The sequence below is a fragment of the Coenobita brevimanus genome, chromosome 4 (assembly GCF_032717465.1).
Source record: "Coenobita brevimanus isolate Jiangsu-jjx chromosome 4, ASM3271746v2, whole genome shotgun sequence".
Lineage (NCBI taxonomy): Eukaryota > Metazoa > Arthropoda > Malacostraca > Decapoda > Coenobitidae > Coenobita > Coenobita brevimanus.
In genome coordinates, this window is record NC_136957.1 from 328150 (window position 1) to 353626 (window position 25477).

The 25477-nt window shown below is 44.7% G+C and overlaps 1 protein-coding gene and 1 pseudogene across 2 annotated transcripts; both read left to right on the plus strand.

The window, feature by feature from the left end:
- The first annotated feature begins 742 nt into the window (after positions 1 to 742).
- IleRS (Isoleucyl-tRNA synthetase) lies at positions 743 to 24339 on the plus strand. Of its 2 annotated transcripts, none has more exons than XM_080268412.1 (18): positions 743 to 804; positions 3051 to 3191; positions 4627 to 4783; positions 6354 to 6504; positions 7415 to 7603; positions 8170 to 8303; positions 8991 to 9140; positions 10716 to 10934; positions 12964 to 13181; positions 14075 to 14174; positions 14881 to 15063; positions 16337 to 16614; positions 17878 to 17994; positions 18584 to 18962; positions 20206 to 21219; positions 21568 to 21746; positions 22854 to 23099; positions 23821 to 24339. In XM_080268412.1, exons 2-17 carry the CDS (start codon positions 3055 to 3057, stop codon positions 23071 to 23073), a joined length of 3825 nt encoding a protein of 1274 aa, XP_080124538.1. In that variant the 5' UTR covers positions 743 to 804; positions 3051 to 3054; the 3' UTR covers positions 23074 to 23099; positions 23821 to 24339. The 2 variants fall into 2 exon arrangements, with proteins under 2 accessions (XP_080124538.1, XP_080124539.1); XM_080268413.1 differs by having other exon boundaries at positions 755 to 770.
- Positions 1865 to 1983, plus strand: LOC145397043 (5S ribosomal RNA; annotated as a pseudogene).
- Positions 24340 to 25477: the final 1138 nt, after the last annotated feature.

A 25477-nucleotide genomic window follows, 5' to 3' on the forward strand; every position in this document is an offset into this window, starting at 1 on the left:
TACCTCAAGCCATCTCTAGACGTGGCTTGACTTTGCTTGAGTCTGGCTAAAGCGCAGCTCAGCTTCAGCCTGTGCACCGCAAAAACGGGAACGGACGTTTGGCTTAAGGCAGTTCAAGCCCAGCTCAAGCCTGGGCCTCGTGCATAGAACGGAAATCCGCGGCCCGGTCGAGTTTGTATTCGGTCGAGTTGGAATTCGCTCGAGTCCACCATCCATATTAGTAATGCAGGAGCTAATGATTTAGAAAAGAAAAAAAAACTGGTCAGTATACAGTGATAATATTAGTCATTACCGTGCTTATTCTACATAAAAAGTAAATAGAGAAAATTATGATGTAATCGGCATCCGGTAGATGTCATCACCTCCCATACCCTCCTGTTGGCTTATCTTCATCCGGGAATTTTCCATTAATTTTATATAGAAGCGTCTGGATGTGCCTGAATTGTGTGTATTGTCCAACACCTTATATGAATCTTTAATCCCTCTTATTATAATATGTTATATTTAAGCAGTAACATTCATTCACTGCTTATTCACTATGTTTTCTCCTTCACTGGCTATTATCAATTAAATAACATGGACCAACGTTACCAGGTCTTTTAATAATAGCGAGATCTATAAGAAAAGATGATGTAATAAAACTCTGCATTGAATAATGGTGATAAAATGACTGCCATAGGTATAAACGTGGTAGATAAGATAACACCACGTACTTCAAGACGGGTCTTCGATTCAACAACACTGCCTGGCCGGGTCGCATGGAAGACAGAGTAAGGCAGTTCCTGATTTACTTGTAAATATAAGGTAGATTATTGGTATTGATTATTGAAGACATTTTTTTTGACCTAGTTCTGTGCAGCATTGGCCATTTCAGTCAATTTGTACCTGTGTGTTGGACTGAAAGTTGATAATTTAGAAGAGGTATGGTCTGTCATTTAACTATGGATGGGTGTTTATCATAGGGGTTTTATTTTTTTTGAGTAGTTAATTGGGGAAATATTCAGTGTGCGGCGAATATCCATGTGTGTTCATGGCACTGAGCTGTTTGAGAATTAAGGTAGATTATTGGTTTGTGGATCTTAATGCCATGGAGGTGGAGTCTGGATTCCTGGGGCTTGAATGATGATTGAATGAGAGTGTGGCCCATTCATGTAGGCAGAATTGGTTAGCTTCTCCTTTTATCGTATTTTTTCTTGCTCCCTGGACCCTGTCTCTACCTCACACCATCCTTAAGTGGGTAAAGAGGTCTAGATGATGATGATGGGCTATGTAATTGAAGGTATTTAGTTATAATTAGTTCAGTGGATATCATGTTTACTCGTAGAGAATCCTTATATCAAGGGTTGGTATGATTCAGCTGATTTCCTTTATTTTATGGCCTGGGTATTGACCTTGGTGCTTTAGTGATCTAATTCCAACAATTGCTGAAAATTCATTGCCCTTGAGAACATGTGAAGAGGATGGAGAGTGAGAGACTAATGAGGAGAGTGTATATGAGTGAGGTGGGGGAAGGAGAGGGAGGGAGAGACCAAGGATGAGATGAAAGGATGAAGTAGAGAGGTAGGCTATGTGAGAGACTAATGAGGAGAGTGTAATGGCAGGGTACAGGGTGACATGGAGGCGATTTGTTTACAGCCACTCCATACAGGATTAAGGCATCTGGCTATAGGTAGATAGATATGTTATTTTTTTTATTTATTTATTTTTTTTTTATGCGAGGAAGAAGGAACCAAAGGCCATTGTTAATTTTAATCAGTTAGGATGAGTATGTTGGACGTGAGGTGTTCCACGAAGAAACTGAAAAGACGTGAGACATGTTATTGTTTGTTATTGTTAATTTTAATTGGTTAGTACGAGTATTTTAACATGAGGCCATACCACGTTGAGTACACCGCTTCCCGTTCGATCAGCGAAGTTAAGCAACGTTGGGTCTGGTTAGTACTTGGATGGGTGACTGCCTTGGAACACCAGATGCTGTTGGCATCCCTACGTCAAGTGGGGTTGGTGGAGGATTGGTGCCCCTCCCTGTAAAACAATTAACTCTAAGCCCTTGGCCACCCCGTCTGGGATACATGGCGTCTGGCAATGAATGAATGAATGAATGTGTTCCATGAAGAAACTCAAAAGATGTAAGAATCAGAATCAAGGAAGCATAGGATAGAATATGGAATTCTGAATACATTGTGCCTTCACTTTCTTCTTAGTGGACCCTATACCATTTTTTTTATTTTTTTATGCTGTTTCATGGAGGAATTCCCAAGGCTCCACCAGCAAAAAAATTCATTGTCTAAACCCCATTTTTCATTCATTCATTCATTGCCGGACGCCATGTATCCCAAACGGGGTGGCCAAGGGCTTAGAGTTAATTGTTTTACAGGGAGGGGCACTAATCCTCCGCCAACCCCACTGGACACGTAGGGAGAACGTTATGCCAGCAGCATCTGGTGTTCCCAGGCGGTCACCCATCCAAGTACTAACCAGACCCGATGTTTGGGGTGTTGATTTTGGCACATTCGGATTTCCTCACGAAGTGCCTGACATATGGTTTGTGAAGAGGCTTATACTGCATATTCTTAAGCCCTAGGTTGTGGGGAGGAAGGCATGATTCAACAGATGTTTTAAATGAACCCAAATGTTGAGAAAAACCAATATGAACCTAAGTAAATACCCAGATGAAAGTGAAAAACCCAGATGAAGCTAAATGAATCTGTAATGAAGGAGAAAATACTAAATGAATGTAATTTTATGAATGGAGGACACCTAGAAGCTGGTGTATGGATTATTATTTTTTTATTCATTTGTTTTTCCTTCCTCCTCTGTTATTTTAAAAAAGATGTCAATGCCCAAATGAAGGAGAATAACATCCATATAACCTAAATGAATACACAGAGAATTCCTGTGGAAAGGATTTCGAGCCATAGTATCGTCTTTTTCTGTCATTGACATAGCCTATGGGAAATAAGCTACAAAAGGATGAAATCTCCACCTAGTTTAAATGAACTATAAATACAGTAATAAGCATTAATCTACGCTTTGTTCATCCCCCACAGCACAATGGGTGAGGAAGGACTGCAGTCAGTTCCTGAGGTGGACAAGATCTCATTCTCTGGAGAGGAGGAGAAAGTGTTGGAACTGTGGAAAAAGATTGATGTTTTCCACTCCTGTATCAGGCAGAGCAAGGACAAGCCCAGGTGGGTTGTGGCCCTCTGTGGAGTTCATCTGTCTGTCTTTGTGCCCGTCAGTGTTGTTGACAGTTATAGATTATATAGTATAGTACTGTATTGAGATGCCATAAGAGTGTCATTGGTAGATATGAGTTTTTTTTTTACAACAATAAAGAATAGGGAGGCTGCCAGAGACTGAGCAGCGTGGAGAGTTGTTATTGTGTGACCAAGGCCATCGCATGCATGCATATTGGAGCCTTTAGAAATCATATGAATACTGATACAGAACCTCCCATTCACACCAAAACAGAATCCATTTATCTATTGCCAGATGCCTTAATCCTGTAAAGGGTGAGCACAAACCGATTGCCTCCTCAACGCCCTGCTCTCTGCCATTTGACTGCCCTCCTTCAAACTCACCCCCTCTCACATATAGACTCCATCCCTCCATCTCATCCTTGGTCTCTTTCTCCACCACACTCACTTATACACTCCTAGTCAGCCTGCCATTCTCCATCCTCTCCACATGACCAGACCATCTCACAATGTACCAGTATTTCTTGTAATGCTTTCAGTCACATCTGTGGCAACTCCACAGTGCTCCCTCACATCCTTATTTGTCTGTCTGTCTCTCCGCATCACTCCACTGAGGTAAATCATTTCCACTGTTATTTTTTACTTTGTTTAATCAGCGTTACATTTCCATCCACATATACGGTACGCCTTCTGTGATGGTGCACCCTTGGCCAGTCTTTTTACTTTGTTGAGCCTAATCAATGCCATGTTTCTGTTCACAGATACACATTAAATGATGATCCACTCTTTACCTACTTATTTGTTTAATCAGTTTTACTTTTCTGTCCACACATACACGTTCTATGATGGTCTACGTTTGTATAATCTAACCATACATCTATCTGTAGCCAGACACCATAATCCCATAAAGGGTGGCTGTTTGTCTCTGGGTTAATGGATTTATGGGGAGAGGCACTAACCCACTGCCAACCCACTTGTTGACATGTAGGGAACACATGTGGGTTGGTTTTATGGTTACCACCCAGCGTTGTAAATGGCTTCCTGGTTTACAGGGTACTATTAGGTGTGTCATTCAGTGTAAAGCCACCTGAAATGGAAAGAACTATAATAAAAAGTGATAGGAAAGATGGGAAAAATAGGAAGAGAGGAGGACAGACACAGAAAAAGAATGATAAAGGTGAAGGAAGAAGTAGGTAGCACTACATCAAGTGAGTGGATGATGGTTGCCACTATCTATAGCTACAGTGCATTCCTACAGCTTCATCTTAAACTGGCTATACATTAAGGCATACCGGTAGGCATTACACGTGGCCAACATGTTTACTCGTTTTGTACCTTTTCTATATAATCAACTTAAAATTTCCATCCACAGATATACCTTCTGGTTTGGTTCACTCTTTACTTTCCTCCCCCCCCCCCTCCACAGGTACACATTCTACGATGGTCCACCCTTCGCCACGGGGCTGCCACACTATGGACACATCCTGGCGGGCACCATCAAGGACGTGGTAACTCGCTGGGCACACCAAACGGGGCACTATGTGGAGAGGCGCTTTGGGTGGGATACTCATGGTCTCCCTGTGGTGGGTTGGGCCATGGCTCTCTCATACATTTGTTATTGTAGCATTTCTTTGACTCATAGTTTTGCATCATCATCATCATCATCATCATCTTTCCAATCCTAATTCATACTGTACCTAAGAGACAAGGTGAGGCAGGAGCATGTAATAAGAGAGTGCACCAAAATTATAAATACTCAGACAGCATTCCTTGTTAAGTAGACCAGTCATTTGTATATCATTGAAGCCTTTGGCCATTGAAGAGAATGGACAGTGAGAAGTTCACCGGGAGAGTGTATGTGAGTGAGTGGAGGAGGGGGCGGAAAGGGGAGACTGAGACGGAGAGGGGTGTGAGTTGGAGAGAAGACAGCCAGATGACCGAAGACAGAAGTGATTTGCTGTAGCCACCCCTTCGGGATTAAGGCAGCTGGCTTTAGATAGGTAGGTCAAAAGAAATCCTGGCCCCACCTTACATACAGAACCAGGTGTGTATGTTTTTTTTCCTTAGGTGAGGAAGTATGTCAGGATGATGAATTTTTATACAGATGTGATCCAGGTTATGAGAGAGGGGAGTGAGTTGGAGGGAGGGTAGCGAAATGGTAGGGGACAGGGTGACATGGAGGGGATTTGTTTGTGGCCACTCCTATGGGATTAAGGCATCTGGCAATAAATAGATAGAGTGAGGGTCATATTTGGGACAGAATTACTCCCATCAGCTACCAAATGTAATAGTGGGATGCCAGGTCCTTGTTAAGTGCATATCCAGACATGCTACACATTTTCATTTTAACCATTTCATCCGTATAGCCAACAGGTGATGTCAGTTCCCTAACTCATATCAACTTCCACACTTTGCTATTTTACTCACACAAGTAACGTTGGGTCTGGTTAGTACTTGGATGGGTGACCGCCTGGGAACACCAGATGCTGTTGGCATCCCTACGTGTCAAGTGGGGTTGGTGGTGGATTAGTGCCCCTCCCTGTAAAACAATTAACTCTAAGCCCTTGGCCACCCCGATTGGGATACATGGCGTCTGGCAATGAATGAATGAACGTATCGTATACTACTGGCAGTAAAATCTTGGCTTCACTCCATATCAGTTCAAGTGGCTTACAGTTATCAGGGATTATATATATAAATCCTGATCCTCTCCGTGACTGTACCCTGCACCAGCTGGTCTTTACTTGCTTTTTGATCATTGTGGCAGTGCTGTCGCCTTTATAAATTAACCTTATGTTTGATCTATTTGAAGGTTGGCAGTTGTTTGTTAGGCTCACAGAGGTCATTAGCTGAGGTTTGGATTAAGTGGAGAGGATGGAGAGCGAGGGACTAACAAGGAGAGAGTATGTGAGTGAGGTGGAAGGGGGGAGAGGGAGGGGAATGCCAAGGATGAGATGGAGGGATGGAGTGGAGAGCTATATGAGAGAAGGGGATGTGAGCTGGGGGGAGGGCATTGAAATGGTGGGGGACAGGGCGATCAGGAGGTGATTTGTTTGTGGCCACCCCTTATGGGATTAAGGCATCTGGCAATAGATAGATAGGTATAAGGAGGGTTAACTGTACAATAATATACTGTATCACACATTCCCACAGGAGTATGAAATTGACAAGACCCACGGCATCACAGGACCCGAGGATGTGGCCAAGATGGGCATCAAGAAATACAATGAGCTGTGTCGCGGCATTGTTATGAGGTACGCTGACGAGTGGGAGCGCATCGTGTCACGCCTCGGACGGTGGATTGGTGAGTGGGGGATTGAGGTGTGTGTGTGGTGAGTGAGTGAGAGTGTGGCTCTTTCAGTTGGACAGACTTTTGGTTAGTTTCTCTCTCTCTCTCTCTCTCTTTTCCCAACCCTTCATCACTCCATCCTTAGGTGTGAAAATGGTCCAGGTTGATGAGAGGCTTGGTGATGCAGTAACTGTGTGTTTAGCATTAATTTTCTTTAGCCGTCATTTTTTTCCTCTCTCCCTCATCCACGTGAATCCAGATGACATCGTTTTTGGTTAGCTGTTGGTATTTTCGGGCAGTTTTATCCAACTTAGTAGAGGCCTCTCATATAGATGGATTTTTTTAAAGACTGTATCTGACATCTGCAGTTTAAAAAGTCTGTCTTTCTCTCCCGGGGTGAATTAAATTGTTTGGTAGCAGTCAAAATAAACTAAAAAAGGCATTAACTGGATTTATGTGGCTAAATCCTCGTTGCCTGGTGGCTCAGTGGGTTTAGGACTGCAAATAGATGTTGCTTATAAGGTCTCAGGTCCATAAGGTCTCAGGTCTAAGGGGGGGTTGAAGGTTATTGACTCACCTTGATAATGGTGATCAGCAGCAGTGCACTCATAATAGGGTGGGAATCAGGGTTAAGGTAATAGGGTGGGAATCAGGGTTAAGGTGATATAATAGGGTGGGAATCAGGGTTAAGGTAATATAATAGGGTGGGAATCAGGGTTAAGGTAATATAATAGGGTGGGAATCAGGGTTAAGGTAATATAATAGGGTGGGAATCAGGGTTAAGGTAATATAATAGGGTGGGAATCAGGGTTAAGGTAATATAATAGGGTGGGAATCAGGGTTAAGGTAATAGGGTGGGAATCAGGGCTAAGGTGATGGTAGTAGTGATGAGTATTACACCAATTGACGTGCTTCTGTCCCGCAGACTTCAGGAACGACTACAAGACGCTGTATCCGTGGTACATGGAAAGCATCTGGTGGGTATTTTCTCAGCTGTACCACAAGGGTCTGGTGTACCGGGGCTTCAAGGTGATGCCATTCTCCACCGCCTGCTCAACACCGCTGTCCAACTTTGAGGCCGGACAGAACTACAAGGACACTCAAGATCCATCAGGTGCGACGCATTTATTTTTGTTCCTGTTTATATTTATGGGTACCTGTGTTCCCAGGAAACCATTTACTACGCTGGGTGGTAACCATATCGCCAAATGATGCCTGGTGGTTTATTTGGTTACAGTACTGCAGCAGGATGGAGGCTGTAAGTGTTATATGTGAGGCTTGGTTGGGGTTTCTTGCTCTTGTAATGCTACTCAGGGGCAAGTGAGGCAGGTCACCATTGCATTAAATGTTAGGGCTGAGGAGCGTAGACCCTATGCTCCTGTTTATATGGTGCAAACAGAAATTGGATAAGGATGATGGATGGATATGTCAGTGAGGTGGAGTCTGGATTCCAGGAGCTTGATTGGTGAGTGAATTAGTGTGTGGCCCATTCAATTTTTTTTTTTTTCCTCACCCCATTTGTAGCTCATACCTTAGCACAGATTATGTGGGATGTAGGGTTGATGATGATGATGATGATGAGGAAGAGGAGGAGGAGGAAGAATAAGAGGAGCAGAAGTGGGAAGAGGGGTAGGAGGAGTATACAGTGGGGTGATGATGATGAATGTATGTTTTTTTCAGTTGTTGTGAACTTCCCTCTGGTTGATGACAGTAGTGTGATGTTTGTCGCCTGGACCACCACCCCTTGGACACTACCCTCAAACCTGTCCCTGTGTGTCAACCCTGCGATGGTTTATGTCAAGGTGAAAGGCAAGGTGAGTGCCGGCGGAGGATTTATTTAATCCCTCCAAGGCGAGACGCCCTAATCCCGTAAGGGGTGACATCTAAAACTGCTATTTAGTTGTGCCATTGAACCACGTGAAATAAGCTTCCAAGTGGAAAAACCTGTGGACCAAGTTAAAGTAAAAGGACTGTAATGGGGGGGAGAGGCCGACTATAACGACATAAGGATCAGTGTATACCAATCTTGTATGGTTGATACCTAACAGAAATATTCGTTCACACTCGTATTTCATCGTTCTGTAGATTTATGCTTTTGTACCTAAATACTTTTTTTCTTTCTTCCCCTCCCCCTGAAGCATACAGACCCAGGGCTAGATTACAGAGCCCTGATATTTAAGGCGAGGGTGACCAGCTTTACTGGCTCCTGAGTGGCATTGTGTGAGCAGTAAACCCCAAACCTCCGTCAGATATAAACCTTTGTGTGCACCATCAGCTTGGAGTGCCCTAACCCACAAGAGTAAAATATTAACACCAGCATACTGAAGGATCCCTCTTTATCTCAATAAATGTTGCTTGATTAGTTTCTCCTTTATCAGGTTTTTATTGCTCACCCTGGACCCTGCCTCACCCTATCCTAGAGTGGGACAAGAGGTATGGATGACAGTGATGATGATGATGATGTACTAACTGGTTTACACTTGTCCTTCCATGTACAACAGACAAAGGAGAGGGATGGTGTGTACATTCTGATGGAGGCAAGAACTGTGCAGCTGTTCAAGTCAGAGGAGGAATATGAAGTTCTGGAAAAGTACAAGGGCAAGCAGCTAGAGGGAATGAAATACCAGCCACTCTTTGATTACTTCAAGGAGGTAAGTTACACATGACTACACCCACACATACAGACTGGTATATCTATCTATCTATCTATATACCTAGGCTGCTTCCCCCAAGGAAAGGGAGGTAGCCGAGACAGGACGACTCACTCTCCATTTACTCATCCATTCAAACACATTCATTCGCATCTTAGCCCCAAAGGGGAGAACGGACAGATCCTCACCGCATCACACCGCACAAGGGTCAACTGCGCAATGCAAGCAGTGACATCCACAGCAGGGCCCGACAGCAGAACTGGTTTACCCCTGCCACATCATAACAGACCCATCCCCTTACCCGCACCTGTATATACATACATAATATTTATACATATACATACATAATATTTATACATATCATATATATATATATATATATATATATATATATATATATATATATATATATATATATATACATACAGAACTTACATACATAGACATTTGTAACATGGTGGTGGCAGAGTTATTAGAGAGGTGGTCTGCTGCACCAATGGACTCAGGTTCAAATCCCGACTGGGTCAGGCAACAGTTTAAAGGATTTGAATTGCGTTTCACTTAACTAATCTACCGTAAAACCCACCAGTCATGTACAAGACAGCCCAAGTGTGTATCCAGTATGGACAGTGGATGTTACCGCTGAATTGGTGACTTATGGAAGTGTGTGGGGTACATGTGAGGGCTGCTGGGCTGCGGGGAACAGGCTGAGTCCATAGGCTTCCCAGAGTTGGGTCGTATCATATTGTCTATAAAAGCTCCAACATGCTTGCATGGATCGGGTTGATCACTTAATGATGGTTCTCTGCGATCAGGATTGAAAAAAAAAAAAAAAAAAAAAATGCATGTTCTGTATATCTATCTATCTATAGCCCGACGCCCTAATCCCGCAAAGGGTGGCCGCAGACAAAACGCCTCCAAGTCACTCTGTCACCCACCATTTCACTACCCTCCCCCCAACTCACCCCCCCTGTATATACATGCACATATTGTACATAAGAATCTTGAAGAATATCTGTATTGAGGATGGCCGTGGATGTTTTCTTTGGGCTGGAAGCTCATTGCACACCAAGCGCCAGAACCAGCAAATTACTCCACAGTAGTTGTTGGAAACTGTTAGCAAAGACTTTATAGTCAAAGTTATTAATGTAAGGGAATTGTTGTTGTTATGGACGCAGGTTACTGTGGGTGTGACCATGGTAAACTTCAGGCTAAAATTGCCCTTCTGTTGTCCACACTCCTCCTTTTGGGGGATAGGAAAGAAGTTGAGAAACACACTGAGGTGGTTTGGCCATGTGGAGCGGTTGGTGGGTGTAAGTCTGACGAATATAGTGTTTGTGAGTGAGGTGGAGGGGGGACGCGGGCGGGCGAGGCCGAGGATGAGATGGAGGGATGGGATGGAGAGGTATATGAGAGAGGGGGGTGTGAGTTGGGAGCAGGGCAGTGAAATAGCGGGGGACAGGGCGACTTGGAGGCGATTTGTTTGTGGCCACCCCAAACGGGATTGAGGCATCTGGCAATAGATAGATAGATAGACTTACCCATCCCTCCCAACTCTATCGTTTCTCCTCACAGAAAGAAAAAGATGGTGCGTTCCGAGTGTTGTGCGACGGATACGTGACAAGCGAATCAGGAACAGGTGTGGTCCACCAAGCGCCGTACTTTGGTGAGGACGATTTCCGTGTGTGTGAAGGCTACGGCATCATCAACAAGGACTCCAGCCCCATCTGCCCCGTTGATGATGCTGGAAGGTTTATGGAGCCTGTAAAAGACTTTCTGGGCACCCATGTCAAAGTAAGAGGAGCATTCATTGGTGTACCATATTTCATCCCACATTTTCCAGGATATGCCAGCAGGGAATGTCCCTTACATGTTCAAAGTATATTACATGTTCAAAGTATATATTACATGTTCAAAGTATATATACATGCTGGCAAACCTAGGAAAGTGTGAGATGAGATTCTGAGTAGGTACCTAAATGCTTAGTTGACAAACTGGAATACGACATGAGGCCATACACCTTGGAACTTAACCATTAAGTTGAGAATAACAGACTGTTCCATACAAGCATGGATCACTGCTTTACAAAACGTCTGTGCAGTTGACAGCAGATATTTGCTTGAAGTTTTGCTGTATGACAGAATCTGTGACCTGATAATAGTGCATGCAGAGGGCTGAGTGATGTGCTTGGAATAGCCATATATACAGTGCTCGTCAGAAGTATAGAGCGCCCTGCGTCCCTCCTGAGAAACAAACCTTTCAACATTGAAAAAACATATAAATAATGCATTTTATTTACCTTTAGTGCTTCGTAGGGTAGCCTTTACGTTTCTTCACGGACCTGAGACGTCTTGGAAGTGAAAGGGCGAGGCTCCTGAGGTGCTGGAGGGGTATTTTGTCCCAGGAGTCACGAATGGCAGCTTCCAACTTAGGCAGAGAGCTCACGTCTTTCCCTTGGAGACTCTTCTTTACGAGGTACCAGAGGTTTTCAATGGGGTTGAGGTCTGGGCTATTTCCTGGCCAGTCTGTCATGAATGATACCTCGCAGTCACGAAGCCAATTGGTGACCGATTTGGCCTTGTGAGCAGGTGCACCGTCCTGCTGAAACACTCGTGCACCTGTTAGCTCGAAGGAGTCTGGTAAAGGATCACACAGAAGCTCCAGGTAAACATCCTGATTCACTCTGATGTTCTTGGGAAGTACAACAAGCTTCTCCAAACCCTTCCCTGAGAAACAACCCCATACCATGAGTGAATCAGGATGTTTAACTGTGCTTTCTACATACCGTGGGTCAAGTGGGTCACTACCTTTGCGTCGATACACACGTGCTCCTCTGTTACAGGTAACACTAAACGTTGCCTCATCAGACCACAACACTGACAACCATTGCTCCTCACCCCAGATTAGATATTTATTAGCAAAGGCAAGCCTACGAATTCTCTGGCTCTTGGTGAGAAGAGGCTTTTTCACAGGCCTGTGACTTGTGTAACCAAGCTCATGCACCCTACGAGACACTGTTCTCACTGACACCTCACCAAACACTTCCGGGTTGCTCTCCTTAATTTTCCTTGCACTCACACGAGGATTAAACTCCACTGCACGTTTTAAAACATTAACAGACCTTGGGGAAGTTTTCCTAGGCCTACCAGACCGCGGTTTCTTTGTGGGAACTGCACCACTGTTTTCCTCCCGAAACCGCGCACACCAACAACGCACTGTCGATCGTGCCACACCAACCAATTCACTAATTTCCTTTGTCTGGTGGCCTGCCTCCTTTAGAGCAATGATCTGGGATATGATTTCACTCGATAGTTCACGGGTAGGTGCCATAACAAAGTTGTGAAGGCCAGAACACTGCGGGACACTCGGTAAAAAATGGCGCAATTTGAGAGGGACACTCGGCGGAGTTCCTCTCTCTCAGGCAGCCCGTGGGCGACTGAGGCGGGAACCAACCAGCGCGTCGGAAGGCCCCAGGCTACCATGACGTCATGCTCGGAGCTCAAACTTGTGGCTCAATTCTTACCCCCCAGAATGGGTGATTCTTTTTGGGCCATAAGTATTGCGCGCCTGGCGGACAACGCTGAATACTTCTGACGAGTACTGTAGTTGTTATTCATTGACAGCCTAGGAATTAATTTCTTGCATGTAACATACTAGCCGGTTCATTTGGTACAGGGAAACTTTGAGCAAATATCTGCTATCACCTGGACCCTGTGATGCCCCATCCTTGGTTGGAAGAAGAGGAATGAGTGGTGGTGGTGGCGGTGATGATGATGGTGGTGGTGCGTGATGTACTTGTGACTAACAGTGACAAACTTTCCAGGAAGCAGACCCAGAGATCATCAAAAACCTGCGATCGCGAGGCCGCCTGGTGCTGTCTGAACGCGTCAACCACAGCTATCCATTCTGCTGGCGGTCGGACACCCCACTGATCTACCGAGCCGTGCCCTCGTGGTTCATCAGAGTTCAGCAGATGCAGGACAAGCTGCTGGCATCCAACGACAAGACCTATTGGGTGCCTTCATTTGTTAAAGATAAAAGGTGAGTTCTGCCAATCTATCTTTGTAACTTTATCTGTTATTTGTGAGTGAATGGGAGTGTTCCTTATTCATGTGGACAAACACTGGTTAGTATATCATTCCATTAAGTTTTTCCTGGCTCTGTGGAAGGTTGTGGGTGGGAAAGATTTGCATGATGATGACGATGATGATGATGATTTTCTAGGTATCTGTCTATGTATGTCTGTTTACTATATGTTTATGTCACTTTGAGTTATTTTGAACAGACTGCTGAGTGGCAAAGTTAGGGGCTAGGTGAAGGTGCTAGGACTATTGCATCTTATCCCAGCCACTGTAGTTCATCAGATGAGACAATGGTGTTCTCATCCTTGTTTTTAAGTGGTACGTGTAGACATTTACCATCCACTCACTGGATGTAGTGCTACCTTCAGATGACTATTTTGAGTGACTTTCTTGGGGATGGGGGGTTTATGTTCAAATGAGCTCGACGTCACAAAAATGCCTGGCTGTGAGTAGCTTTGTAATTAAGATGACTCCTTGTGTAGTTAGTTCTCCCCAGATGATTCTCGTCAGTTTGACTGAGACTTTTTGAAGTGGAGGACTTAGCATTAACATTCATGACCTCTACAAGGGGCTGCCATACACTGAATATAATTGGAAGCATCAGGAAGAAACTGTGTAATGATATCATCGTATTCTATCAATCTATAGTCAGATGCCAAAATTCTGTAAGGGGTGAATGTTTAACCTTGAGTTAGCTAATTGTTTTGCAGGGAGGGGAACTAACTCTCCACCAACCCACTTGTTGACATGTAGGGAACACGTATGGGTTGGTTATATGGCTGCCGGCTAGCGGTGTAAATGGTTTCCTGGCTTACGTAGCGAAGGAGTTAATGATGCAACTAATCATCCCAGGTTTGCTAACTGGCTGAGAGAGGCACGGGACTGGGCCATCAGCCGCAATCGCTACTGGGGCACTCCCATCCCACTGTGGGTCTCTGAGGACTTTGCCGAGGTAACGCCGCAACTCCATTTTACATTTATAAATACTGGCAGGGGGTACAGGAAAATGGGAAGTATATATTATCAGTTTTGAGAACAGTTGGACTGAAGAGACGCTTACAGAGTAAATTCAAAAGTTCAGCCCGTTCACTTAAATTGGTTTAATTTGATTTGGGTCAAACTTGGTGGAAGGGTTTGAGGTTAGCCAAGGATGAAATGATTTTACTCGTAGTAAAATATATTGGCATTCAAGGTCATGGGATAAGGTCAGCTTACACACTTTTAATCTGATTTGAACCAACTTGGTGGATGAGTGTAGGGTCAGGTAAGGATGCAGCTGATTAGTCAAGGCAGAGGATAAAGTTAGAAGTCCAGCATTAAGGTCCTTCCACATAGTCAGCACCTGTTGTGTCCAAACTTGCAGCACATCAGTTTTGAAGCACAGCGATGAATCATGCTGTAAACCGTAGATCTGAAGCTGAGGAAGGGCTTTTTATTCATCACATTTACATGATTGTCTTCAACGTGTTTTTCATTACCGTACTGCAAAGCTACAGGTGGCTAGACGGTGGTGTGGACAGGCCTATAGACTGATTGTAAAGTGCAGGTGTTGCACTTCCAGAAAAATTCTTCTTGCCTTCATCTTTATTGAGTGGAATAAATGGGTTTCTAGATTGCCTGTGTTAAGCATAAGTTAAGTAATGTTTTTTTATATACAGGTGGTGTGTATTGGAAGTATTACTGAACTTCAGGAGCTGTCTGGTGAGAAGGTAACAGATCTACACCGTGACAACATTGACCACATCACCATCCCCTCAGCGCGCCCCGGCCAGCCACCCCTGCGACGCATCTCCGAGGTGTTTGACTGCTGGTTTGAATCAGGCTCCATGCCCTATGCTCAGGTCAGTGGTGGGCAGAGATGTTGGAAGTTGACGATATTATACTGTTTGTACTCTGCCTTGGTCCACATTCTGATCCCTTTACAGCTTATTCCACATAGCTCATTGACAGGAAAAGGATACTGCAGCTCAACATTCTTTCCATAGCACTTTTTCCTGACTAGCATCATGTAAATCTTCTGTTACAACTCAGCATTCTAGGTAGCGATAGCAGTTTTAGGCCAAGTTAGAGTACAAACAGTGGTTAGTCATCATCATCATCATCATCCGGACCTCCTTTCCCACTGTAGGACAGGGTGAGGAGTAGCAATGTCCAGACAGCCCAAGTTTGCCCAAGCCAATGGGCCACGCTTCCATTCACTCATCATTCAAGCCCCTGGAATCCTGGCTTTATCTGAAATGCCAAAAAACTTTCACCACACTCTGTAGCTTCACATAAACATATCCGATAGAGTCAGTAGGTGGTATAGTTAGTACAAACATTATTTTGGTGTGTAAGACCTTGAGTGTTTTGTCCATATATTCTTGAGTTATAGTGTAATGTATTTTTTTATTGAAGATGTCAGTGATCCCACATAACTCATGGGTTATTTGCTGATGGCATCTCAAACTGTTTCCTCTGTCATGGTCGTCTGTGCTAAGGCTTCATATATAAATCCTCTTATACAAAGCCCCCAGCACAAGTACTGTATGCCATAAGGTACCATTGCTTGTTGTAAAGGGAGGGAAAATTTAAGCTTATCTTGCACTATAAGCCTGTATGTCATGTCTCCACCACAGCTCGTCCCCTTCCCTCTCCCACCCTCAACACCTCCCAGTTCACCCTCCCTCCGATCCCATAGTGACTGGCAGGTAGAGAAGATGGAGGAAGGGCAACAGTGGCTGGAGTGTTTTTATGACTGCACATTTATATCAATTTTTCCTGTTGATATCTCTGCCTTTTATGTTCCCTGCCAGCAGTATAGAAGAACAAGCATTTATCAGAGGTTCTTGTTCTCTGTGGAATGGAAAATAAACCAGTGCGTTATTGCTAATTTCTCCTTCTGTCAGGTTTTTTTCTTGCTCCCTGGGCCGCATCATCTTTGGGTGGGAAATGAGGTCTGGTTGATGATGATGATGGTGGTGGTGATGTGATGATAATGATATGTAATTGTGTTTATACAGGTTCGCTACTCATTTGAGAAGAAGCGTGAGTGTGAGAAGAGCTTCCTTTTGGACAGTGTTTCATCATCGTCATCATCACCACCTTTATAATTATCATCTTTATTTCTCGTAGGTTCACTACCCATTCGAGAACAAGCGTGAGTTTGAGGAGAGCTTCCCTGCGGACTTCATTGCCGAGGGTATTGACCAGACCCGAGGCTGGTTCTACACACTGCTGGTGATCTCCACGGCACTGTACGGAAAGCCTCCCTTCAAGAACCTCATAGTCAACGGCATGGTGCTGGCAGAGGACGGACAGAAGATGAGCAAACGCAAGAAAAACTACCCCAACCCCATGGATATGGTGGAGAAATTTGGTGCTGATACACTGAGGCTGTACCTTACAAACAGGTAGGTATTGTAAGCCATTCAACACAGGGATGTCTTTGTTAGTTTTCTGGTTAACAACAGACAATTTTACCCCACGCCTCTGTGGCCAGGCACTGTCTACGGCAAAGAAACATTGGTTCACTGCACAAGACAGCCCTGTAGGGATGGATGCTTGCCTGTAATTGATGGGTCTGTCTGGCCACACTGATTGAAGTTACTCAGCAACAACAACAATGTTTTTGTCACAATACAGGGTATGGAAGTGGTGGTGTTAACCCCTTGTGGAAGAAAAATTCCCCCAAGTTGAAATCATTTGGCAGTAGCCCTCTGAAAAATGAAAAAGATGTCTTGCCTGAAAGAGATTAGGTATCAGATACGGCTGTAGTGGCAGCTTCAGTGAGGAAGCTTTATTTTCTTTTTTGTTCCCTGCCTCACTCCATCGTATGGCAAGGAAAGTATGATGATGGTACACTTGTGGTAATGTGCAGTGTGTTGTAACTGTTAATAGCAGTTATTGAACATATAGTGTTCCTCATCTGTCACCACCTTACTGATCTCCGTTTAGGATGGCTAAGCTGTTTTCGTGTGTTCACTGTAGACATTGGATCAGAAATACTGTTCTCGTGTCTGACAGAAGTGATGTTAGTTGAAAGAAGACCTTAAGCTGTGGGGTATTATGGTACAGTACTTGGTGTATGAGAGAGGGGTGTGTGAGCTGGGGGAAGGCAGTGAAATGGTGGGGGACAGGGCAGCATGGAGGCAATTTGTTTGTGGCCACCCCTTATGGGATTAAGCAGTCTGGTGATAGATAGATAGAATTGCCAAGTTCAGGAGTTCTACAACTCCTGAAGCAAAAGGAGCAATAGAGGTCTGGAAGGTGACTGGATAGAAAATTTAAGTTATGGCCGTTAAAATGATGTTCCTGTCTCTCTCTCTCTCTCTCTCTCTCTGTCTGTCTTTTATGGACCCTACCTCATGAAGTCCTTAAGTGGAAAAGAAGTCTGGATGATGATGATGATATGGTGGTGGTGGTGATGATGATGATGATGATGATGATATGGTGATGGTGGTGGTGGTGATGATGATGATGATGGTGATGTATTGCACAGTCCTTCAGTGTGTGGTGAGCATCTGCTGCTTATGGAGACAAATGGTTTAACCTGCTGAAAGAAGTGTGAGAGGAGAGAGGGAATTGTGTGTTTGTGTGTGTGTGTGTGTGTGTTTGTGAGTGAGAGAGAGAGAGAGAGAGAGAGAGAGAGAGATAAAACCGTTCTTCTTCCACAGTCCTGCGGTGCGTGGTGATAATCTGCGGTTCAAGGAGGCGGATTTGTTCAACCTGCTCAAGGAGGTGTTCATCCCGTGGCTGAACGCTTACCGCTTCTTTGTGCAGCAGGTGGAGAGGTGAGGCCAGGGAGGGGAGGCTGGCATAGACTGTTAATAAAGGTCAGGATGGTTGCTGTTGCCTTGAGTACTTTAGCTGGTGTAGAATTGCAGTCTTCATTTTTATCTTCCAGTATTTTGTCACATTAATTCACATTTAAAAATTGTCTTTAACTTTTATCCTATTCACCTTTAAACTTTTCTTCTGTTTGCTGTAGTATCTAGTCAGCTTAATGTTGAACTTGTGTGTAATACTCTCTCCCTTGCATATTTCACTTTCACTGTTTACTGGTTTCTAAGTGCTGGTGAGGGATCCCTTCATGTGGTGGCACTGATATGAGTGGGTGATGGAGCTGCCTGGTTATACATCCCTCAGCTGCCTCCCTCTTCCCCAAAAGGAAGATGATGGAGCGCAGAAGGGCAGCCTCATTCTGCAGTCCACTGAGTTCATGTTTCAGATGAACCTGGGGCTTCACCAACTACTACTACTACCTCTGTTACTGGTACTAATACTTGATTCAGTCTTACCCCATTCTTAGGTGTAAAAAAAAGGTCAATGGTTATAGTAATGATGATGATGATTAATATTATGATGGTGACACTATGACAGGTATCAGAAGGACGAGGCTGAGACCTTCACATACGACGAGAGTGTGATGGGTGAGTCCAGGAATGTGATGGACCGCTGGATCCTGTCGTTCACCCAGTCCCTCCTGTCGTTCGTGCACCAGGAGATGGCCGCCTACCGCCTCTACACGGTCACCCCGCGCCTAGTCAAGTTCGTGGACAACCTCACCAACTGGTACGTGCGGTTCAACAGGAGGAGGCTGAAGGGGGACACCGGGAAGGAGGACTGCATCAAGGCCCTGGAGACACTGTACTCGGTGCTGCTGAGTATGGTCCGGGTCATGGCGCCCTTCACACCGTTCATCACAGAGACCATGTTCCAGAACCTGAGGCGGGTGCTCAAACCTGGTGCTCTGGGCAAGGTTAGTGCCATACACCTGCCTTGATGATAGTAGTAGTACTAGTTGTGTCCCAGGCAGTCAGGCCGAACAGCCCCGAGTCCCTAAGGAAGGCCATGGCAGAGACCGGGCTTTCCCACAGAGCTCTCGTGGAGTGTATTTTGTGTTGTTGGCATAGGTGATTGTGTGTAATGCAGTCTTCCTTAAAGTGCTTAGTAGTGTGGGGTGCTGTGTTGCATCCTGGACAGGCATCAGCGACGGAGTCATCCAGCCTCTTCCAGTAACTCAAGAGGGCTGGATGATGCCCACATCTCAGACAGGGTGTTTGATGGTAGTTTATGTGTTGAGCCAGGATTCTAGGGGCCTGAATGGTGAGTGAATGGATATGTGGCCCAGTTCATTGGACCTTGTTGTTAATTAGTTCTCCCACTGTCATATTCTTTCCTTTTCCTGCCTTACTACACCCCATCTGCAGGTGGGACTAAAAGGCAGCATGATGGTAGATTTAGATGTTAACTTTGCCATTTACCGGGGATGACAGTGGCTGTGATTAGTTAAGTTTCTGTCTAGAGACCATCATACAAGCATGTGTAGGTGATATCACTTACGTCAGTGCCCCATCACCAAGCATCATCAGGGTGGTAGCGATGGGGCAGTATGTCACCACCAATGCCCTGGGCTATGAAATCAGCCATCCTGCCATAGTATATGGTGTCCTGGGGTACAAGAAACCATTTGGCATGTCACCAGAGTACAGTTACCTGAAGTTAGTACTACAATGAGTGAGTGGATGGTATGTCTTCCAGGGCTTGTAAAGGCAATATATATATATAGGTTTAAAAGAAAAAAATTAAGGTTATCATGATGTCTGATTGACTAAGTGCTTTTATTAGGAACAAGGAACTTAAATATAAAATGTTTATACTTGTACAGTACTTGGGTATATTATACAGGAACCTTCAGTAGAAAGAGGCAGTATTGTTTGTGAATATTATCATTTTTAAAGGCAGAGTTAGGATTCCAAGGGCTTGAGTGATGAGTGAATGAGACTATGGCCCATTTAAATGTGCTTTCTGTTAATAGTTCTCCCTTTCTCATTTTAGTTAATTAATTTATTAATTAATTATTTTTATATATTTTTTGTTTCATGGACTTAGCTTCACTTCACCCTTGGGTGGGAAAAGAGGCTGTGATGATGATGATGGCGTGAGTAACTTTAGTACATTATTTTGAGAAGGCTAATTAAATATCGTTCTTACTGGTGCAGGGTGATACAGGGTCGGTGCACTACCTGTCTGTGCCACAGCCGGTGGAGGGCCTGATCTGCCGTGACATAGAGGAGTGTGTCAAGGTGTTGCAGAGTGTGGTGGAGCTGGGGCGTTACCTTAGGGACAAGGTCAACAGCCCTGTCAAGTACCCACTTCCGGAGGTGGTTGTCATCCACAAGGACCAGAAGATTCTCGACGATGTGCTACGACTCGAGGGCTACATCAAGGAGGAGCTTAATGTCAAGACCGTGACCATCTCCACAGACAAGGCCAAATATGGAGTGGCACTTAAAGCAGACATGAACTTCAAGGCCCTGGGAGCGAGACTGAAGGGGGACGTCAAGAGAGTGCAGCAGAGGGTTGGGGAGCTGACGGACGTGGAGATCCAGGAGATGCTCAACACGGGGTCCATCGATATCCTGGGCCATACAATCGATGCTGCCGACCTTAATGTTAAATACAGCTTCAGCGGGGAGAAAGCCACGGAATTGTCATCAAAGTATGAGGCCCATGCGGACAATTCGGTTCTCATCCTCCTCGATACCACGCCATCCCAGGAGATGCTGGATGAAGGTCTGGCCAGGGAGGTGGTTAACAGAGTGCAGAAACTGAGGAAAAAGGCAAAGTTGGTGCCCACGGATGAAGTGACGGTTTGGTACGAGGTGGAGGAGGGCAGCGAACTGGCCCGCATCGTCACCTCTCACTGCGAGTACATTGAGACGTCCACCAAGACCCCCTGTAAGCCCATTGCCAGGAAGGACAGCTCCCCTGTGCTGATTGAGGAGGCATTTAAGATCAAGGACTGCACACTGAAACTCATCATCACAAAGGGCTTCTGTCAGGGATGGAGTGCTGGAGTGGCAAGCAGTGGAGTGAGTGGCAGTGAGGGAGTGGCCTGCCCTTGGGTGAATATCATACTGGATGGAACTCCAAGATTCGGGTCAACCAGCTGTAGTGCCACCTTGCTGCTTGAAAATCCCCTGGGCAGTCTGGTTATTACGTCCTGCCAGCAGGTGAGGGAGTAAAGGGTGGGGGGCAGGAGGATGGGTGAATGTGTGGAGTGGAGACAGGGTTCCGGGGGCTTGAATGGTGAGTGAGTGAGTGTGTGACCCAATTCATTGAACATGGTGTTGATTAGTTGCCCATCTCTCTCTCTCTCTCAGTGGTGAAGATATGATGATGGTGGTGGTTGGGGAATGATAATGATGATGATGATGATTGATAACAGTAGTCATCATGATAAGGTGTTGGTGATGATGATAGTGGTAGTGGTGACGATGATGGTGGTAGTGGTGGTTATGATGATGAATGATGGTGGTAGTGACAGTGATAATGATAACTGATGATGATGATGTTAACAGGTGCTGGAGGAGGCACGTGGCATCTTTGGCTTCCCCATAGGGTCTGCCAAGCTACACATGGAGAGGAAACTGGTGGACAGCAAGACACCGGTATCCACACTGGCCGGGAAGACACTCGTTATCACCTACGCCAAAAACAAGGCTCCCGTCGGCACATCAGCAGTGAAGCCGTATAGCAAGTGAGTTAAATGGGATGATGGTATTTTTGTACAGTGTTTCTTTTTGTTTGTAAAGGTCTCCACGCTGCTCAATCTCTAGCAGCATCTCTATTCAGTCCCTTATCCCTGACGTCACACACTATGACCTCATCCCAGGTCCTTTTTGGTCTTCCAACTCCATCCTCAGTGTTCACACCTCCCACCCTCCACATCCAGTCGTCATCCTCCATCCTCTCCATATGCCCAGATTGTCTCAGTCTAACCCTTCTCATCACACCACTAATACATTTAAGTCAGCTTTTTGTAATGTTAAGAGACAGGTTCATCCCCCCATAACATTTGGGTATTTTCCCCTTTATAGGACAGCTGTCTGATGTACACAGGAAGGTCCAGGGTGGGGTCTTTGTGCTTTGAACTAATATAGATGGTTCAGTGAGACAAGTGAAAATATTACGCAGGAGAGACACAGGTCGGAGCTTAAACTCCCCATTTTCTCTAACGTGTCAGGCTACACAGAACCCATCTTCAGAGAGATCGGTTCTGTGTAGCCCAAATCATTAGAGAAAATACAGAATTCAAGCACAAACCTTTTGCTCTCTCCTGCCCAGCATTTCCTCTGTGTAGCAGTGTTCCTAAGCCCCATTGCCTTGATACAGTTATTAGATACCTGATGGTGTAGTGAGTTATGGCACGACACTCAGATGTGGTGCATATGGATCCACTTCCAAGGGGTGGTTGGGGTTTGTTACTCTTCTATTGGCACTCAGGCAAGCACTTAGTCACTTTTTCCTTAAATGTCTGGAATAAACCGAAGCCCCAGTACTCCTGATGAGGCAGTACTGGATCGGACGATGGATGAATGAATGAATAGATGGAGAGGCAGGGAGCTGGTGACTTTCTGTTGACTTTCTGTTTTATACACTTTAATAAAAATCACTTCATACTGTATATATAGTGTACTGTATTATTTGATATTTCTCATACATGTGTGCTTTCTCTCTCTCTCTATCTGGACCTTCCATCACCTCATCTGTTAGCTGTGAAGTAGGATAATTTGGTTAGGATGATGGTAATTCATTGGCTGTCATTACTCGTGTTGCTCTCACACACACATCGTTGTCATTACAGATTCGTAAATGTAGAAGGTAACGGCAAGAAAGGGTGTGTGTTGTTGGAGAATCCGTGTGGCTCTGGCTTCCTGACCTATAGTGCGTTCACCAGTGTCCTACAGAAGCTTCATAATTGCCCCGCCCTGCCTGCCGTTTTCACCGACCCTGCCAGGACTAAGCCGCTGCAGCTCAATGGTGGCACTCTGGCCAAACTTGCCGGCACCACTGTATACGTTTGATGATGCTTTGTCTTCTTAGTGACGTGGTAGGTTGGATTTTACTTGTCAGGCCTTATTACCAAGTACAGTTAGTGGTAGGCAGTGGTAACCATCATCCACTCCCATCATGTTGTGATGCCTACTTCTTCTTTCACCTTTATCATTCCATTTTCTCTGTCTCCCCTCCTTTTGTCCCATTCCCCCAAGCTTTCCAGTCTCTTTCCACTTAAGGTGACTCTGCACTGAGCGACAGGCCCAGTGGCTCCCTGTAACCCGGGAAACCATTTACAGTGCCGCATCAATTGGTTTCGTATTGCTTATAAAGGCTCCAACATGTATGCACTGGCTGTGATCACCTGATGACGGCTCTCCATGCCGCTCGATCTCTGGCAGCCTTCCCATAACCAGATAATTGGGTGTTACTCTTAGTCTATCTATCTATCTATCTATAGCCCGACGCCCTAATCCCGCAAAGGGTGGCCGCAGACAAAACGCCTCCAAGTCACTCTGTCACCCACCATTTGACTCCCCTCCCCCCAACTCACCCCCTTAGTCTAAAACTGACAATTTCTTTCATAATAATAGGTTAACATCAGAATATGGTGCTAGTCACAAAGAAGTGCTGTGGAAAGGACATTCAGACCTAGTGTTGTCTTGTTTTGTCAATAATGTACAGGAAATAAGCTGCAAAGGAACAAAAACCTTTGCCAAGCTGAAGTGAGCAACCTATAGTTTACCACTGCTGTACAGGTGTTTTCTGCATTACAGGTGGGAAAGTTCAGCCCTGATGGTAGAGTGATGACCAGACCTGGAGCAGAGGTGAAGCATCAAGTGACATTATGCTTTGTTTCAGCCAGAGTTGAGATCGCTGTCCCACCAAACGAATACACGCTGGACCCTGATGTGTGAAGCAGCTGACCAACTTGAGTGCTAATTGACAAATGGTTAATCTGTTGCACATGAACGGTGTTGAGTTGGGCAGTCCCAGTACAGTGGTAACATTTGTGGAATGTGATATACCTGATAAATGTATTAATTTGGAAAAAATGTAGGAATTACAAATATTGATTAATTATGTAAGTGGTAGAGTAGCTAATTTAAAATCACAGCCTCACCCTCACGTGTTAGAGTTAGATGTAGAAAGTTCTATTTATAATACTTGCAGTAGCATACTAACATTTTGTATTACATGCCAGGAAGTAATTAATTTTTTCAGTTTGCCATTGGAACAGTCTCATGTCCAAGTTTGGTTCACTCATGACCTGAGAAGCATAAATAAAATTACATACTGATAGTCCCTGCTGTTTTTCTTGCCCCTGGTAGAAGATTATGCTGTCCTGAAGTTGTGAAGTGTAATGCAGATCTTTAATTGTCAATGGTTATGTGGGATATCTGTGGTTATAAGCTTAAATGTCGGGACCAACTGCCTAGCCCCAGGCTCCTACGCTCTTCATGGGGCAATGTAGGACTGGATGATGGATGGATAAGCTCTGGTACTGGTCACCCTTCATTCCATGTTATACTGTACAGCCTACATTCCACGTCATACACCCTTCACTCACGTCGTACACCCTTCATTCCACATTATACACCCTTCATTCCATGTTAAACACTCTTCATTCCACATCAGCAACAATATAAGAATGTCAAGTAAGTTCCAGCTTCATCACAACCTTCAGAAATTATCACAGAATATGGGAGCTTGCATTCCACTTTGGTTTAGTCATACTTTTACATTTACACAGTTTATCTAAGACTTGTTGTGGCCCCAGGTTCATGTAAAATGTGAACCTGGTGGACTGCAGGCTTAAGCTGCCCTTTTCTTTTTGGTGGATAGGGAAGTAGTCAGAACAGTTTAACTAGGCAGAGGAGCCCTTCTACCATGCTGGTGGCACCACATGAAGGTGTGCCTCACCAGTACTTAAGACAGTTGTAATAGGATTTATTAAGTTTAATTTTGCACCAAATATTAACCAGTGCTGGGATACACAAATGCATTTATCATCCATTCCCTGTCATAATTTCAATTTTGATTTGCAGGAGGGACGAGGGAGTTGTCAAATTTCCCTCTTTCACCTGTTCTAGCTTCATAAGTCTAGAGGAGATGAACATTACAACAGGTTATAGCTATTTTCTACTGCATGATCACTGAAAGGAATGCAAAATCTTCCCTTGTCTGATTCTTTCTGCAAAACCATATCCAGATTATGAGTGTGATCAAAGAGTATCCCATTCCAGTAGTTTATTTACATATATATATATTTCTAATGATTAGCTTCATATTCACATTAATCTCCTGCCACAGCTCGGAATCCTGTTTGGGGCCATGTTAGCTGACAGATGGCATGAAACATAAAATTGTGAATGTTTGCACTTATCGGGTAGAGTCAGGATTCCATGGCCTAGACTGGGGAGTGAATTGGGC

Coding starts and splice junctions, on each gene's coding strand:
- IleRS (XM_080268412.1), top strand. CDS start 3,055: ATGGGTGAGGAAGGACTGCAGTCAGTTCCTGAGGTGGACAAGATCTCA. Junction 13,182..14,074: donor TCATTTGTTAAAGATAAAAG/GTGAGTTCTGCC, acceptor TAATCATCCCAG/GTTTGCTAACTGGCTGAGAG. Junction 14,175..14,880: donor TCTCTGAGGACTTTGCCGAG/GTAACGCCGCAA, acceptor TTTTATATACAG/GTGGTGTGTATTGGAAGTAT.